Source organism: Ctenocephalides felis, unplaced genomic scaffold (genome assembly GCF_003426905.1).
Source record: "Ctenocephalides felis isolate EL2017-DRISC unplaced genomic scaffold, ASM342690v1 CF-g0.4_SCAFFOLD_01886, whole genome shotgun sequence".
NCBI lineage: Eukaryota > Metazoa > Arthropoda > Insecta > Siphonaptera > Pulicidae > Ctenocephalides > Ctenocephalides felis.
Window position 1 is genome coordinate 113,869,183 of NW_020538040.1, and position 19,556 is coordinate 113,888,738.

At 29.4% G+C, this 19,556-nt stretch overlaps 1 protein-coding gene across 2 annotated transcripts in view; it reads right to left on the reverse strand.

Moving 5' to 3' along the window:
* Window positions 1–15,781, reverse strand: part of LOC113377101 (G1/S-specific cyclin-E) — a 79,959-nt gene extending 64,178 nt beyond the window's left edge. The window contains exons 1-3 of one of the 2 annotated variants that reach the window (XM_026617296.1): window positions 15,710–15,781; window positions 14,943–14,990; window positions 14,811–14,880 (exon numbers count right to left, since the gene is read on the reverse strand). In XM_026617296.1, coding sequence (XP_026473081.1) covers window positions 14,811–14,880; window positions 14,943–14,977 — 105 coding nt within the window. In that variant the 5' untranslated portion in view covers window positions 14,978–14,990; window positions 15,710–15,781. Of the gene's footprint in view, window positions 1–14,810; window positions 14,881–14,942; window positions 14,991–15,630 lie in introns of both variants that reach the window. The other variant, XM_026617297.1, reaches the window with a different exon arrangement.
* Between the last annotated feature and the right edge of the window lie 3,775 nt (window positions 15,782–19,556).

Genomic DNA, 19,556 nt, shown 5'->3' on the forward strand with positions numbered 1-19,556 from the left:
ATAGCCTCATTTCCTGAGCCCCAATCAAAATATAATAATGATATATTGAAATGTTGGCAAGATGTCAATAACTTAAAACATATATTTTGGAATCGCTGGTCCACCGAATATTTGTCACAACTACAAGGTCGAAAAAAATGGTACAAAACCAACCCCAATCTCAAAAATGGGACAATTGTTTTAATTAAAGAGGATAATACTCCACCTCTCCAATGGAACATCGCGAAGATAATTGAGACAAAAAAAGGACCAAACGATAGAATACGAGTTGCAATTGTTAAAACTGCGAAAGGTTTGTATACCAGACCTATAACTAAATTATGTCGACTGCCTTTTAATACACAAAATTAATAATTAACGTAATAAGATTATTTCAATTTCAAATTTCAAATTATTTAGATATAACATAATTATTCAATTTTAATTAATAAACAATTAGTTGATAAGTTTTATTTCATTTGATCATAGCATTAAGGATTAGAGTAAATAATAATAAATGATAGTATATTAAATTAAAGTTTTAGAAAACATTTTTAAGTTTGATCATTATATAATTAATAGGTTTTATATATTTAATACGTTTTAGTTTAAATTTTAATTTTGATCAAATATCTTAAGGCCTGACATAAGCCATGGTTGTTGGCGGTTGGGGCCCCAGTATGGAGCGAATTGCTGCTCCAATGTTCAAACTGCAACAACGCAAAAGCAGAAAGCTGTTCGCTTCATACACGGCAATAAAAATATTTACCCAAATATTAGGTATAATTTTAAGTAGACAACTTTAAGCGTCAAGAAGAAAGCACATAAAAAGTACCCGCTTGACGAGCGAAAGCAGTCACAATTCTTTTAAGTTTGTTATTATAATTAACCGCCCGACTCGCGAAACCAGTCAAAATTAAACAAAAATAATATTATGAAATCTTACTAATAAGTGAAATAAATTATTGAATTACAAAGTGTGTTTCAATATAAACCCAAATTTACATTTATGGGAAATGTCCCACCTTGTGGTATCCATACTCTGAATCTAGTAATTATTAACTATGCAGAAATAATAAGTATCAAATATACTTAATTAGTTTTTTTTTTCAAATTCCCGTGGGGTAAGTTATTGTAATCGTCCAAAAATCGAAATTGAAAGTTTTTGCATTTTTCGACGTTTTGATGGTTTGTGAACATTTAGGCATACCTCAAAAAAATGGATGTGTGTGTGTGTTTTGTGTGTCCGCATATTTTCGTTCTCGTTTTCGGGCGCACGGATCAACCGATCTGGATGGTTTAAAAAGCATTCGATTCCTATTGATAGGGAGATGTGATTAGTTTTTGACAAAGGCAGGTCCAGCAATTACGGAGATAAAGAGCAATGAGTTCAGAAAATAGAAATCGAGTTTTTGAGAAAACGGAGCATCCGATTTGAATGATCTAAAAAACATTCAATCAGTAATGATTGGGAGAAGTGGTTATTAGTTTTTGGCAAATGCAGGTCCAGCCATTTCGAAGATACAGAGCTAAATGTGCAAAAGATGGTAGTTTTTGAGAGAACTAAGCGTCCGATTTAAATGATTGAAAGAACTTTTTGCTTGTTTTAACAAAATAATTGTTTTTTCCATTTTTTTTTGTTTGTATATCGAAAATAATTTAGATTTTTCTTAATTCTGACTAAATTTCTAATATACTTTAAACATATATTTTCAACTTTGCAATTCAGTTTATATAATTCTTATAATCTTTAGACAATGTTACAGTATTTATTTATAATAATCTATTTGAAAACATTTAATATTCCTCGAACATTTCGTTACGGTACGCGAAGTTCCAGCAACATGACTTAAGGCACGATTCTATACACACCACTAGTTTTCAATAGTTCAAGAAATGTGTAATTTCATTTTTTACTGATTTTTCGACAATACTTCTAAAATACGTTAAAAATGTAATTTTAAAGCAACAATCTGATACTCTGAATATGACGGGAAAGCAAGGATGATTAAATTCGGGTTTTACGATATCAATGAGGAGAAGTTTACGACGCAATTTTGGATATTCTAAATAATGAAAATATAAAATAAATTAAAATTTGAAAAATCCAACATGAAATACGAGTGTTATGATTGAAAATGAAAAGCTACTTTTTCTTAGCTCTCTTGATATGATAGAATAAATATATAACAATAAATAAGTAAAATGTTTCAAAACCCAAATATTAATATTGCACATACGTTAAAAATAATTGAAATTTTGAAAATATTTGATAATAATCAACCCGCGAATCGTCTCGATTTTCTAAATAAATTTAAAATCAATGTATTTTACAAGCTTTTAGATTATATCTAATTTTTTGTGTACTAAATCCAGAATAATTAAAATTTAAATTTATAAAAATATGTAAATATTTATATAATTTTTATGAAAAACTGTTGAAACCGTTGAAATTAATAGGGGGGGATATTAATAGGTAGGAATAACAATCAGTAGGCCACCCTTAATTTTTTGGACCAATTACCATATTTTGTTATAATGCATAATTGAACAAAATAATATAATAAAAATTATTTATTTAAAGAATTAAAATTAAAATAAGAATTATTTTCGATATACAAAAAAAAAGATATTTTTTCCCAAAAGCAATTATTTTGTCAAAACAAGCAGAAAGTTTTTCGAATCATTCAAATCGGATGCTTAGTTCTCTCAAAAATTACCATTTTTTGCACATTTAGCTCGGTATCTTCGAAACGGTTGGACCTGCCTTTGCCAAAATCTAATCAACACTTCTCCCCATCACTACGAATTGAAGGTTTTTCAGATCATTCAAATCGAATGCTCCGTTCTCTCAAAAACTCGATTTCTATTTTCTGCACTCTTTGCGTTACATCTCCGTAACAGATGGACCTGCTTTTGCCAAAAACTGATCAGCACACCTCCATATCAATGGGAATCGAATGCTTTTTGAATCATTCAAATCGGTTGATCCGTGCGCCCAAAAACGTGGACGAAAAATTGTATCCATACATACACACACATCCATTTTTTCTGAGGTGCCAAAACAATCGTGTGAAAAACATGGGTTTGCTTTGGGGTTTTTTGAAAGTCATTACAAGTGGCAAACTGGTTTAAAAGTAACTACATTAAAATTAAAATAGCAATTTAGGTAATTTTAAATTTAATAAACTGCACAGTGCAGTGAACGACTTGTAACGGATAACACATAATGCTAATTTAGGTTTCCATATTTTATATTTTAAATTATACCACACTGATGATGAGACAAACCTAGTCTCAAAACAAGGGGGTGCAAAGTACACAAGTCGTGGCAGAAATTACTTTACTTTACTCACATTTTTGTCAAATAAAACTATCTTTATTTTTCCTATATTTTTCTTTTTACATCATACAAGAAATGATAAAAAATTCATGGTGTTGACAAGTTATAGATGTATAAATGTTAGTGCTAATTTCTAGTGCTGTGTACACATCTTTAGATGTAACGTACCAACGTTAATATCCACTGAGGATGACATTAAATTGAATGTCGAAACGTTTGGAAACATTTGGAAACGTTTATATAAACATTTAGATAGAGCGCACAATAATTAACTTCCCGTAGGGCAAGTTATAGTAATCGCAAAAAAATCAAAAATGAAAATTTTTATATATCTTTACGTTTCAGAGGTTTCTGAACATTTTGGCATACCTTAGAAAAAATGGATGTATGTGTCTGTGTGTGTGTATGTATGTATGTGTGTGTATGTAATTTTCGTCGACGATTTTGGGAACACGGATCAACCGATTTGAATAATTCAAAAAACATTCGATTCGTATTGATAAGGAGACGTGCTGATTAGTTTTTGGCGAAGGCAGGTGTAGCCGTTCCGAAGATACGGGGCAAAAAGTGCCGAAAACGGTAACTCAGTTTTTAAGAGAACGGAGCGTCCGATTTGAATAATTCAAAAAACATTTCACTTTTATTGACAAGATGAAGAATCGATAAAATTTTCATGAAGGTAGGTCTAGCGGTTTCGGAGATATGGAGGAAAAAGTAAAAAAATGAGCCATTTGGCGGTCAAAAATGATCATTAAACATATGCACATCAAATTATCAGAAATTTTATAGAGATTTTAACAATAAGTATACATTTTGTTAACATTCCTATGGGTTCCGTACCAATGCTTATGCGTTAGACAGCGACGCGGCGCTTACGCGCTTTATATTTTGTCCCTATGCAGTTAAAGCAGTACGATTGCTTTGAAAAGAAAGTTCAGATCTTCCACAATATGTCAAAATAAAGAAAAAAAAATTTTTTCAAAAAAAAAAAAATTGAAAATTTTTTTTTCAAAAAAAGTAATTTTTTGTCCAATTTATAGTTTCTCAAAAATCTTATTTTTTCAAAGTAAATTTTTTTCAAAAATGTTAATCGTTTTTAAAAAAATAATAATTTTTGATACGGGAAGTTCCAGCAATTTGCCTTAAGGCACGATGCCTGAATTGCCTTAAGACAGAATTCCACTTACAGCTAGTTTTTATATATAGTAAGTTTCATATATTTATTTCTAAAATGTGACAAATTTGTGCGCCATCTGTCGCGCCACTCAAATATTATGATACATAAGAATATTTATAAACCTAAAACAATAAATATCTATATCATGGATTCAAGATTAATTTTGCAGCAAAATATTTAATTGGTGATGTTAAGACTCAAAATATTATCTTTATTCCATGATGAATAGATATTAGAGAACAGCCCACATGGATTTACGGGTTTATAAATATTCTTATCTATCATAATATTTGAGTGACGCGACAGATGGCGCACAAATTTATTTAATGTCACATTTTAGAAATAAATGTATGAAACTTACTATATATAAAAATTATTGTGCGCTCTATCTAAATGTTTATATAAAGAGCTAATACAATTAGAGAATCATTTTTTATTGACTTGGAAGCTTGTGCGTCCCTGGGAGCAAAGAAATTCGAAAATGTTCTTGTTAAGGACCACCCTAATAATATATATATATATATATATATATATATATATATATATATATATATATATATATTAGTAACTAATATGGGAGTTATCACTCCGGTACAATTCCTCCCTCGGAGTGAATCCGAGTGCAGTTCTCTCACAGGATTTGTCATATCCTTCCCTTAACTGGTACTAAATCTGTTAAAATGTGCAGATATTTGCTTGATATTTTTACTATTACAAAGATTTTGGTCAAAAAAAGTGCTCTTTTTCTCGCCTCACAGCCAGTTTTAGGACTTTCTACGTATATAATAGAGATGGGCTTATCATATCCGAAGCCGGTTCGGTTAGGATTTGACTTCGCTTCAGAGAGGAGTTATATCCACTTAACAACTCCACAACTCTGACAACTTTGAAACATAATACTTGACCTAAATGTGTTCTATAGTGTGTTGTTAACATATCTAAGGATTTATTGAGACTTTGGAAATCGTATACAAATAGTTCAAACATTTTTGTTCATTTTATTATAATACTTACTATTTTATGCATTTTAATATGCATACAAATCTCAAACTGACAAAAAAACTTGCGAATCAAAATCATTTTTGTCGTACAACCGTAATATTTTAGTATGTTCCATCAACATCAAAAGTTTCATCGAAAAAAAAAACATTTTCAACGGTTAGTTACAAAAAACGGCTCGGCCGATTTTTGCCCAAAACTAATCAGCATGATTCACAAATAATATCTTTCGAATAGTTTTTGAATTTTTAAAATCGATTCACAATTTTTGGCTAAAACATAGACGAACATTTTACACTTTTCTCTTAACTACTAAGAAACCGCCCGGCCTCGTCGCACAAAACTGAGAAACGATAGTGCTCATCGAGATAGAACGATTGGCTTTTAAATATTTAAAATCGGTTCAGGCGTTTTTGAGAAAACGTTTATGATAGGTATAATTTTGACAAACGCAAAAAACGTCACTGAGGGTCTGATCGTGTTTCCCTACAGAATGGGCCCCACCCTGGTATTTAAATGATTTTGATGTCATCATATAGCTTTTTTCGAAGAAATGCGATATACCAATTTTCAACTCCCCAGCTCATCATTTGGCCGAGATATCATTGAAAACATGCGAAAGTGGCCGCTTTTTTCGGAGTCACTTTTTATCATAACTGTAAAACATACCGACAAACAAATAACGCCATTCTATTCACATCGGTGTGGACTATATTATCAATAACAAATATTGTTAAATAATCATTCGTTAACTTATAAAAAAGTGAAAACAATTTGGACTAATTTTTAAGTAGCATCGTTAGAATGGCTATTCGTTTTTCTCATGCTATGCAAAAATTAGTTTTGGTCCACGTGGTAGAACACATTCAAAAGTTGAAAAAACTTGAGCAAGTACACGCTCGCGGTCATAGAACACCCGCGTTAGTCGTCTCTCAATTGCAAAGGCGAGCAGAGACTGCTCGAGTAATCGCAGCGCGCGTCTTATGACAAATTCTGTATATTATTCCTAAATAAAAGATGAAAAATAAACACAAATAATAATAGTTCATCGGCATTTGAAATTTATTTATGTTTAATGATTTTTAAGTCTAATAATTTATGTTTGATGATTGTTATATATGTGAGTGTTTGCGGCCAGACAAGACACTGTCTGACAATAGACAATAACCTGTCAGTAGTGAGCGGGCAATCCAAGTACCAACACCATCGTGTGAGTCAAAGCGGAATTGCTGCTTAAACAGGGCGTATGTGCGACCTTCTTTGACAATAACCTGTCAGTAGAGAGCGAGTCAGTAGCGAAGGAGCGGCTCAAGTGCGAACTACCCTAGTGAGTCAAAGCGAAATTGCTGCTGTTTGTGTAAACACGGAGTGTGTGCGGCCTTCTTAGACAATAACCTGTCAGTAGTGAGCGGGGCAAACCAAGTACCAACACCATCGTGTGAGTCAAAGCAGGCGTGTGTGCGGCCTTCTTAGACAATAACCTGTCAGTAGCGAGCGAGCAACCCAAGTACCAACACCTTCATAACCGGTCAAGCCATCTTGCAGTACTTTTACATAAATAACTCCATCTTTTAGAAATAAGCTATAACACTACCGATTCTGACAGGAAGCGTGCATGGTATCGGTAACAGAGCATCGCCGTCACTATAGGGTGTAACTTACAAAAAACAAACTATAACAATATAACATTGATTCCAAAATAATCATGGATAAAATTATGAAAGCTCTTAAAAAAATCAGCTAGAACTTGACCAGAAAAAAAAGATTCGTAACAGTGTATTAAAGGTTACAGAACAGGTCACACAAAATATCAACGAGATATTAGAGGGAAAGTTTCTTGCTTTGGAAGAGAAACATGTAAAACTCAAGGAAATAGTAGACAACCAAGAAAAGAAACGAAGCGAAACAAAGAAACAGTTTTTTTCGGAATCGAAGAACTGGAATCTTCGTACGACACTTCAGAAAAACATATGCTCAATTGGTTAGATCTACACTTTACAATCAAATTAACAGATGACGATCGCAAGTAGTTAGAAGGCTAGGAAAAAAGGCGATAAACCACAACCAACTCTGGTATCCTTCTCAAATCTTAGCACTAGGATAAAAAATTTCAAAAAGAAGAAAGCACTGGCGACACGTGCTACTATATGGAAGATTACCCTGAACAGATCATAGAAAAAAGAAGACAATTACAAGAACAGCTGAAAATAGAGAGAGAGAATGGTAACATGGCTTTCCTAAAATATGACAAACTACTCATACCTAAAAAAACAAATCCTCCAACCCGGTTGGTCACCATGGAGGATTATGACCACAGCCCTCTAAAGAAAACTATAACACCGAGCAACAGAACAACGATAAAAATTGCCTATTTAAAATACTTACATACTATGTCAAGACAATCAATATACGAACGCCTATTAGAATTAAAAAATTGTTTAAGCACTATACTCTATGATATAATGGGAATTTCAGAAGTAAGACGTCAAGGTTGTGAAATTAAGGAATATGATAACTTTATTCTTTGCTATATAGGACAGACAGCAGGTCAATACGGAGTAGATTTCATAATAAACAAGGCGATCAAAACAACGTAGAATATTGGTATATCAGAGCGTTTAGCCATACTCAATATAGACATAAAAGGTTCATTGTTTACATTGCGCTCGTACACAAACTAACAATAGTAATTACCTGTTTCAAGAAAAGCCAAACCGGAAATAGACCTGGAAGTCGCCGAATGGACATAAAAACGAGATTGATTACATTCTCACAAACCAAATACGATCGCTTACAAATTTCGAAGTCTTGAATCTGAACTACCATCTGACCATCGCGCAATCAGAGGTACAGTAAAAATCTCTAAACATAAACCAACAGAGCGAGATTTACTAATAAACCAGTTTGCCAAATCAGAAGTGCAAAGGAAACAGAAATTTATAAGAACCATTTTAAATCTACATTACCTGTGCTGGAAAATCAACAAGGATGGATATGATACAAAACTATAACGATATTATTAGTAACGCTATTTTAGAAAGCCAACAACTTGCACATACGAAGAGAAGTAAGCAAAAACACAAAATATTACAAGAGGAACAGTAAAACTGCTACAAAGAAGAAAAATACTACAATCAACCAAGAACAAACCGCGTGCTATGGAAAACGAACTCTCAGCTTTGTACAAAATAATAAATATTAAAAAAATGTCTACTCAAAATATATCCAAGGCACTATAATAAGCCAACTGCAGCTTTCTGGTAGCATGAATAAACCATTTAAAGTACTTCGTACAAATAATAGCTGTATAAAAGAATTAAAAAACCTGGACAAATCTATACACAAACGAAAAGATATAGTAACTATGGGCTACAGAGTTTTATACTAATCTGAACAGTGACAATACTAACACTATTTCAACATCATATTATAACAATAAGGAAGACTTCATATAGATAGACAAACTAAAAAAAATAAATAAAAAAAAATGACGAATCCTTGGAGGAGGCCTATACCCAATCTGGGGTTCTTGCCCACGACATCGTGTACTGTGATTATATTATATAATTCAACATGTTCTGTATATACACGTTTATGTTAATTAGTAAATCTATGTAAAAAATTTGTAAAAAGGCAAGAAATAAAAGGCTTATTTATTTATTTATGATTGTTATATAATATTTATTATTTTTATTGCTGTGGCATAAATAACTAGTGGGGCGCATAGCATCGTGCCTTAAGGCAAATTGCTGGAACTTCCCGTACCAAAAATAATTTTTTTTAAAAAGATTAACATTTTTGAAAAAAAATATTTTTTTGGAAAAAAGGCTTTTTGAAAAAAAAATATTTGCTTTATTTTGAAACATTTTGGAAGTTATAAACTTTTTTCAAAGCAATCGTACTGCTTTAACTGCATAGAGACGAAATATCGAAGCGCGTAAGCGCCGCATCGCCGTCTAACGGATAAACATTGATACGAAACCGATAGGATTGTAAACAAAACTTATACTTATTGTTACATTTTTTATAAAATATCTGATAATTTGATGTGCATATGTCTAATGACCATGTTTGACCGCCAAATGGCATTTTTTTTACTTTTTTCACTACATCTCCGTAACAGTTAGACCTGCCTTCATAAAAATTTGATCAGTTCTTCACCTTGTCCATACAAGTAAAATGTTTTTTTAATTATTAAAATCGGACGCTCCGTTTTCTTAAAAACGGAGTTACCGTTTTTAGCACTTTTTGCCCCGTATCTACGAAACGGCTAGACCTGCATATGCCAAAAACTAATCGGCACGTCTCCTTATCAACAGCAATCGAATGTTTTTTGAATAATCGAAATCGGTTGAACCGTGTTCCCGAAATCGTCGACGAAAATTTGTATCCGCACACACACACACACATACATCAATTTTTTCTAAGGTATGCCAAAATATTCAGAAACTTCTGAAACGTAAAGATATATACAAATTTTCATTTTCGATTTTTTTTGCTATTACTATAACTTACCCTACGGGAAGTTAAAAATCAAATGCCGAATATACAGAAATTGTTATAAGACGCGCGCTGCGAACACTCTAGCAGTCTTGCAATTAAGAGACCACTTCAGGTTATTTCATATTTCAGCTTTTGAATGTGTTCTACCACATGGACAAAAAACTAATTTTTGCATAGCACAAGAAAAAGAAATAGCCATTCTAACGATGCTACTTAAAAATTAGTGCAAACAACCGCACTATCCAAAAATTTGGAACAAAAAATTGTTTTTACTTTTTCATAAGTGAACAAATGATTATTTAACAATATTTTTAACTTCCCGTAGAGCAAGTTATAGTAATCGCAAAAAAATCGAAAATGAAATTTTTTGCATTTCTCGACGTTTCAAAGGTTTCTGAATATTTTGGCATACCTTAGAAAAAATGGATGTATGTGTGTGTCTGTGTGTGTGTGCGTGTGTGTATGTATGTGCGGATACAAATTTTCGTCGACGATTTCGGGAACACCGATCAACCGATTTGAATAATTCAAAAAACATTCGATTCGTATTGATAAGGAGACGTGCTGATTAGTTTTTGGCGAAGTCAGGTCTAGCCGTTCCGAAGATACGGTGCAAAAAGTGGCGAAAACGGTAAATCAGTTTTTAAGAGAACGGAGCGTCCGATTTTAATAATTCAAAAAACATTTTACTTGTATTGACAAGGTGAAGAACCGATCAAATTTTCGTAAAGGCAGGTCTAGCGGTTTCGGAGATCTAATGAAAAAAGTAAAAAAAAATGCCATTTGGCGGTCAAAAATGATCATTAGACATATGCACATCAAATAGATATTTTATAGAGATTTTAAAAATAAGTATAATTTTGGTTTACATTCCTATGGGTTCCGTACCAATGTTTACGCGTTAGACGTCGACGCGGCGCTTACGCGGTTTGATATTTCGTCTTTATGCAGTTAAAGCAGTACGATTGCTTTGAAAAAAAAGTTTAGATCTTTCAAAATATGTCAAAATAAAGAAAACATTTTTTTTTCAAAAAAAAAATAAAAAAAAAAATTAAAAAAAAATTTTTTTTTCAAAAAAAAGTAATTTTTTGTTTAATTGTTTGTCAAAAATCTTATTTTTTTTAAGTAAATTTTCTTCAAAAATGTTAGTCGTTTTTAAAAAAAAAATAATTTTTGGTACGGGAAGTTCCAGCAATTTGCCTTAAGGCACGATGCCTTAATTGCCTTAAGACAGAATTCCACTTACAGCTAGTTAATAATATAGTCCACACCGATGTGAATAGAATAGTGTTATTTGTTTGTCGATATCTTTTACAGCTATGACAAAAAGTAACTCTAAAAAAAAGGGTCACTTTCACATATTTCCAATGATATCTCGACCAAATGATGAGCTAGGGAGTTGAAAATTCGTATATCGGATTTTTTCGAAAAAAGCTGACATCAAAATTGTTTAAATACCAGAATGGGGCCAATTCTGTATGGAAACATGATCAGACCCTTTCTGCAAACTTTGACGAATTTTTAAAATTAAACGACTTGCAGGGCAGTAATATTTTAGTATGATCTAGAAGACCATAATATCTATTCGTTTCTACACTTGATATGTGTCAAGATTCAATAATCTACAATACCGACATATATGTCTATAAGAATTTAATTTAAAAAAAAAAATAACTGGCATATATGTCTGTATTGTAGATTACTGAATTGACACACATCATGTGTCGAAACGAATAGCAATAAAGAATATTTTCTCTTAACTTTTTTTTATTTTGACAAATGAGATGTTATATATATATATATATATATATATATATATATATATAACATCTCATTTAACTGTATATATATATATATATATACAGTAGAATCCGATTAGTATGACGCCGGATATATTGACAACCGCTTATAATGACGTAATCGCACTAGGAATTTGGTTTCCATATAAAATTCCTTAAAAAAACAGCTGTCTAGTCGGATATATTGACATTGCTTACATTGACATGTCGCTTATAATGACCCATTTTTGCAAAAAATTATGTCCAATTATAATGACCGACATGATTTTACATGATGTGGCCAAGTCTACGAAAGCAATTGCTATGTCTTTTATGCACAATAGCACTAGGGACTGTTTTTACAATAAAATTATGTAAAGAAATCAATTAAAAATTACTGATTACTTACATTAGAAAATCATACTTGTATGTTTATGGGTAGGGTGGACTAAATATTAATGGTCCACCACGGATATCTCGTAAACAAATAAAATTAGATTTTTTTAACAAAAATATTTGATAGTAGAGGGCAAAAAATGTATAAATTCATAAACAGCCATCACCTAGCTTTATTCTTATGACTTTGCTATCAGAAGATAAGCAGCACATGAGTGGGATAAAAAGGACCAGCTGAACCTTTACTTTGGCAAAGTAAATAGTAAAGTTTTTAAAAAAAAGCAATTTTACAAGAGATTAATTAAATAAATTGTTATTCCAGCTCGTCTGATGAATATTTCTGACCAATAGCAGATCAATGTAATATACTGTGTTATCTTTGTAACAAATGTACCCACAGAATTAATATTTTGCATTGATTCAATAATGTAGCGTAAAAACCCTTTTAACAAAATAGTAAAAAAAATAATATTTATATAATTAAGAATTATGTGAAATTTTTTCTGTACATAGTACGATAGATGCTTGTTTGATGTGTGTTATGTGTTGCAAGGTTGATCATTGGGTTTAGAGAGTATAATTACTGAAAGTCAAATTCAACCTTTGTGCCCCGCCCTACCTTATGTCAATTTTGCTTTATATTAAATTTTAATATGTGTCATTTTTATTTTTAATTAAAATGTATGTATAGGCTTTTTTTTAAATTACTGAAACATGTAACATATATACATATTAAAAAGTTTTTCTTCAGTATGCTTTGTATGACGACCGGTTAGTATGACGAGATTTCGGCGTCCCTTCGATGTCATACTCAGCGGATTCTACTGTATATATATAAGGATTTTTGGTTCGACGTTGATCCATATTGAAATGAATAAAACAGTGAATGTATTGAATGATGAAATATTGAAATATTTCTTATATATATTATATATATATATATATATATATATATATATATATATATATATATCTTACTAGCTGACCCGGCAAATGTTGTTTTGCTAAATAAGGTATATTCTAAACCATTTCTAGAGAATCAAAAACATTAATACTTTAAGTGCATAAGGATGTGCTGTTTGAATGCTATATACAATGAGGTATTATAAAAACAATAAACCCCATTAGTTTGTCTATATTTTGTCAATACAATCAAACTGCAAGTTTTATACACTTTCTATAGAAAACATCGTATAAGCCAAACCGAGTCTTTTTGGTCTTTCGGCTTATTAATTACATTTCAAGTTTTTCAGATTCTTTTTGGATTCTGGATTTTGTGTATAATTGTAAATAATACTACTGAGCTTATACAAAATTTTCAAATTTTTGCGAGGAGAGATAAAAAATGAGTATTTCTTCTTTGACCTGCTTTTTGAAAAGTTTCAAGTTACATTCGATGAATTAAAGTAAATTTAATAAAAAAGTACATATGTAGAGCAGGGCGAGACACAAAGGTCCAATTTGACTTTGAGCAAATATAAACTATATTGTGAAAACCATAACAATTATATCACAACAAATAAGACATATCAAACAAACAATTACCTGACTACGTTCAGTAAATTGACTTCTACTTCATCATTGTAGAAATGCGCTTCTTTGATGTCTTCCAAAAATTTGTTATCTAGACCTTTTTATCCTATATGCGGGGTAACTTGTAACGGGCAGGTGGCAAAAGGTTTAAAGCCTTATTATAATTTTAAAGGTATTTTACAAAATAATTACATTTTTAACTAATGCTAAAACTACCAACGGAAGAAAATACTTTTATTATGGATTTTCAAAGATTACCGTTTATCTCCCCCATTTCAAAAATTATCGTTTTCAAATCAAGTTTGTAGCTGGCTATACATCTTTTTTCCTCTACTTTCAAATATTGTTGTTAAACAATGCTTAACTTTACTGATTTTTATGTATGTATGTATATATACACATATATATACATATATATATACATATATATGTGTATTGAATGTTTTTTTTGACATCCATCCAATAATGGAAAGAATTTAATGAAGAAGAATGTCTGCATTAATACTTTGATTACCAGTCACAAGTTAACTTTTTTTTATGACCAAACTTTGCTGTCCAGTCACAAGTTAACTTGTGCTTGTAGGCCAATGGTTGGTGACCAAAGATGTATTTGTGAAAGCTGTTGTGTACCATTACAAGTAGATGATTGTTATACTACTTATCATATGAAAAAAAAATATTAAAAGTTGAATAAAAGGTCAAATTTATTAAAGTTTATTTTTACTGTTTTACTTCAAAATCCTATAAATAAATAATAGCTGGTGACATGAGATAAATTTTCAGTAATATCGATGGTCACAAAAGTGTTAAAATAGCAATTGTTTCTAGACTTGGATTGACTCATCTTCAGTGCATATAAACGAAACAAAATAAAAAGTTTTTAAAATACTTATAATTTTATCTTTCTGAAATAATTTTATATCATTTTTTCTTTAAAAAAATCATTTTTAATTATTTCCAGAATTTAACTACAATAATATTTAAGATATAAGTATTTTCACAGTATTAATATTTTTATTCGATGCATTGATTGGCAAAAAAAAACGTAAAAATAAGTATATGAATATAAATATAAAATTAATAAATATATACATATTCATACCTCATCATCAAAAGCCTCAACATGTGTTCTTTTCAAACACCCCAATTCTCTAGTGGAAAGTAGCTTAGTTCTGGAATTATAAAAAACAAATTAATAAATCATTTCTAAATTAACTAAATCTAATATATTTACTTTTCATAAGGCATGTTTCTTTCCAGTCTACTCATCAAAACATTCGACCTGCAAAATGAGAAACATTAATTTTATGACAAAATAGATGAAAGTAAAATATAATAATTATATATTGGAAAAGCAATAAACATAAACGATATGCAGAGAACCTAATACTCTCAAATATGGAAAAGCGGGAAATTGAGGCGTCTATGTGGCAAGACATGCCGCCGCCAGTAACATGTAACGCGCGAGAATTTAAGCAAAGGAGATTGCTAAAATAAAGAAAATAAAATAAATTATATATATATATATATATATATATATATAAAGAACTATAGAATTTACTTGAGAATTGCCAAATTTTAAAACAATTACAGAACTGCTTGAATTAAATTCTAGATCAGGAATATATTGCGCCAATTTTCAACAAATTGAGCACACTGCAAATTTTCGAATTAACATTAAAAATTTTAAAATCAAAACATTTCTTCATAACCCTCTTACAAAATCATTAGTGAAATTCAATATCCCACCACTACGCTTTTATCTTAACATGCCCAAATAATGAAGTAATTATCCAAAACACATCCAAACAATAATAAATCTGAACGAAACCACAAAAATACTTTAGAAGCCACTAAAATCAAATCACATCTACTCTCAATAGCTAATTTTAAGATCAAATGGTAAATTTAAAAACACTAACTTCTAAGATAATTCACAGGTTTTTGCACACGATTCTATAAAAAAAAGCATAATAAAAATGCAATAGTAAACTGTCTTACTTATACGATATACGGTATTGGCATTATGGCGCGATTAGTGTTGGAAAACTCATGACAACACGGAATCCCGGTATGACTGACCGAATGCGCGCGGCTACGGGTAAAGCGCTTAGCAAATCATGCGGCCATCATAGTGCTGTTACCACAGGAATCGAACATCGATTGTACATGTAGAAGTTTTATATGACTTATAAATCTGTTAGTTAAAATTAAAAACAAAACATGTTCAGTTAAAATTGTTCATTTTCTATATTTATTTTATATGTAATGTATGATTGGTTTTTCTATATGTATTTATTTATAAAATGGTTTTTCCCGGTGTGGTATGTATATCTTTTGATTATTTTAAATATAAAATTAAATTTATTCTTTTAAAACCTTGTAAATATTTTTTAGATACTGTTAACAAAGAATTGCTGAATGATGACACACAATCCGTGTCAAAACGTATATTATAAATAAATATTTGTATTTATTTGTATTTATTTTGACGACTGGCTGAAAATCATTATTCAAGGTATAGGTATATATATATATATATATATATATATATCATTATATATAATGTATATATATATATATATACGTATTTTATACACGCACACATATATACATTGTATATATATATATATATATATATATATATATATCTTGATAGTTTTTTCGACGTTGAAACATATTTCAAAGTAACTAGCAGCCGATTCGTCAAAATAAAAAGGGTATAAAGTATTAAAAACTTTTATTTATACGTTTCGACACAAAATTCACAAAAATTTTTCTAATATGTTATAAGTTTAATTTTTTTTAAAATAAAATTTTTTTGAGTGTTTTTGTCCTGTGGTGTGTATAATGTTTCTCTATGTTATAATTAATCTATATTGGTGTTTATATTAGTTAATAAAATTTTCAAATTGTTGTAGTTGCTGAATGATGACACGCAACTTGTGTCGAAACGTATAAATGAAAGTTTTTAATACTTTATACCCTTTTTATTTCGACAAATCGGCTGCTAGTTACTTTGAAATATATATATATATATATATATATATATATAAATTAAATTTTTTTGTTCGACTTTGAGACATATTTTTATTTATTTGTTTTCTTTCGAAAATTTCGATTTCGACGATATATGCGTCGAGTATGTCAGAACGTCGAACAAAAAAATCTATATATAAATATCATATATATATATATATATATATATATATATATATGATAAAATTGTTCTTGGGCATCCATCCAGTAATTAAAAACAGTTTTATTGAAAGAAAATGTTTTTATTCAGAGAACATACGTTTCGGGTCTTGATTTGACCCATCTTCAGTGCCACAATTAAATATTTCAGGGTTACAATTTGAAACAATATAAAAAATACATAATTACAGACAAAAATAAATAAAAACATGTAAAAAAACATAAATCTAACCAATTTAATAAATTTGTTTTAAAACAAATATATATTGTGAAAGTAACCACATGATCCATAAAGACCTAAAAATTCCAACAGTGGCGGAAGTTATTAAGAACAGAAGTTTTATCTTTCAAAACAAATTGGATGCACACGTCAATCCGGAAATGCAAATAGTACAAACAGCCGAAAAATTAAAACGCCTGAAAAGAAAATGGCCCAGTGATCTACCGTCAACAACATAATTTCCCTGTTTCGCACAGGAAAATTTTCAAACAAGTTATTTTTAATTATTATTTATTATTGATTATCGTTTTTATTATTAATACTATTATTTTAATTATTATTTATTCATTCATTTATTCTATTTCTTTTCTTTAATTTCCTTTATTCTATTTTTTTTTCTTTTTGATTTTGATTTTCAATGCCATAACTTTTAACTTATAGATTGTATTGTAATCTGATTGTTAAAATTAACAGAAATAAAAAAAAAAAAAAAAAAATATTGTGAAAGTAGATATGAAAAGTATATATGAAAAACAAAACAAGTGACAAGTGACTTGTCAATGCAAGGAGTAGTTGGCGTTTTTATATTCAAAAGTTAAATATAGTTTAAATAAAATTTTAAATAATGTATAGTAATAAGTAACTGTTTATTGAAATTACACTGAAGATGAGGCACACCATGGTCTCGAAACGTTTGTAATTATAAAATAAAGTTGTTAAAAAATCTGAGTGTTGCTTATTTAACATTTAATATTCGTTCCACTCATATCACAAAATTCTATATTATATTATATAATATATATATATAGAAATATATATATATATATATATATATATATATATAGAATTTTACGTCGAAACGTATGGATAAATAAAGATGTTTTGAAAAAAATCTTTACTTTACTTTTTTTTTACTTGATGTTATGCCCTCCAAGAAATCTATCATACATTTCAACATCAAATTTAAACATTTTCAACATATATATATATATATATATATATATATATATATATATATATATATATATAAAGCGAAAGGTTTTTCTTCAGATGGTGAAATAATATGAAAAAATTGTTTCTTGGGCATCCATCCAATAATTAAAAAACAGTTTTATTGAAAAATGTTTTTATTAAGGGAACATACGTTTCGGGTCCTGATTTGACCCATCTTCAGTGCATACAAATAAATTTTGAAAAACAACACAGAAACACAAAATTGCACGAAAAAATAAATGAATGTGAAATAAAAAAATGATGAAACGTCTAGTTATGAAAAATTTTAAAAAATGTAAAATTAATATAAATGATATATTTCATTATAAAAAAGCTTATTCCAAACGATCATGTTGTTAGTTTGGAAATTGGACACACTCGTAATACAATTCCCAAACTAACAACATGATCGTTTGGAATAAGCTTTTTTATAATAAAATATATCATTTATATTAATTTTACATTTTTTTAAATTTTTCATAACTAGACGTTTCATCAATTTTTTATTTCACATTCATTTATTTTTTCGTGCAATTTTGTGTTTCTGTGTTGTTTTTCAAAATTTATTTGTATGCACTGAAGATGGGTCAAATCAGGACCCGAAACGTATGTTCCCTTAATAAAAACATTTTTCAATAAAACTGTTTTTTAATTATTGGATGGATGCCCAAGAAACATTTTTTTCATATATATATATATATATATATATATATATATATATATATATATATATATTAACAAAGTCTAATAATCGGGCATAACATCAATAAAAAACATGAATTTCTTTCAAAAATTTATTTTAAATCCATACGTTTTGGCTATAATCCTAGCCTTCATTAAGTGGAAAAATTAGTTGATCTTAGTGTTAAATTGGAAAATTTTAATAATCCATGGTATCAGGATATGGTAATGCACTACACTATGTATTATAAACATTAACTTGAAATTACACAATATTTTCACAAAATACTAATTTTAAAAAATCACAAATGGATAGTGTGTTATTTGTAGACTGGTTGAAGATGTAAACACTAAGATCAACTAATTTTTCCACTGAATGAAGGCTAGGATTATAGCCGAAACGTATGAATTTAAAATAAATTTTTGAAAGAAATTCATGTTTTTTATTGATGTTATGCCCGATTATTAGACTTTGTTAATACATATGTCAACATCAAATTCGGAATCATACATATATATATATATATATATATATATATATATATATATATATATATATATATATGATATTCCGTTTTCAGGGCAATACATCAATTAAAAAATTTGTATGACTTTAAAACGTTTTTATTTATTTTTTCCATACGTTTCGACACATAGTTTTGTGTCATCTTCAGTGGACTATGTAATTGTAATAATCCTAATTATTTCCTAATTATAATTGTTCACAATGCACAATGAAACCAATTCTTGTCACTT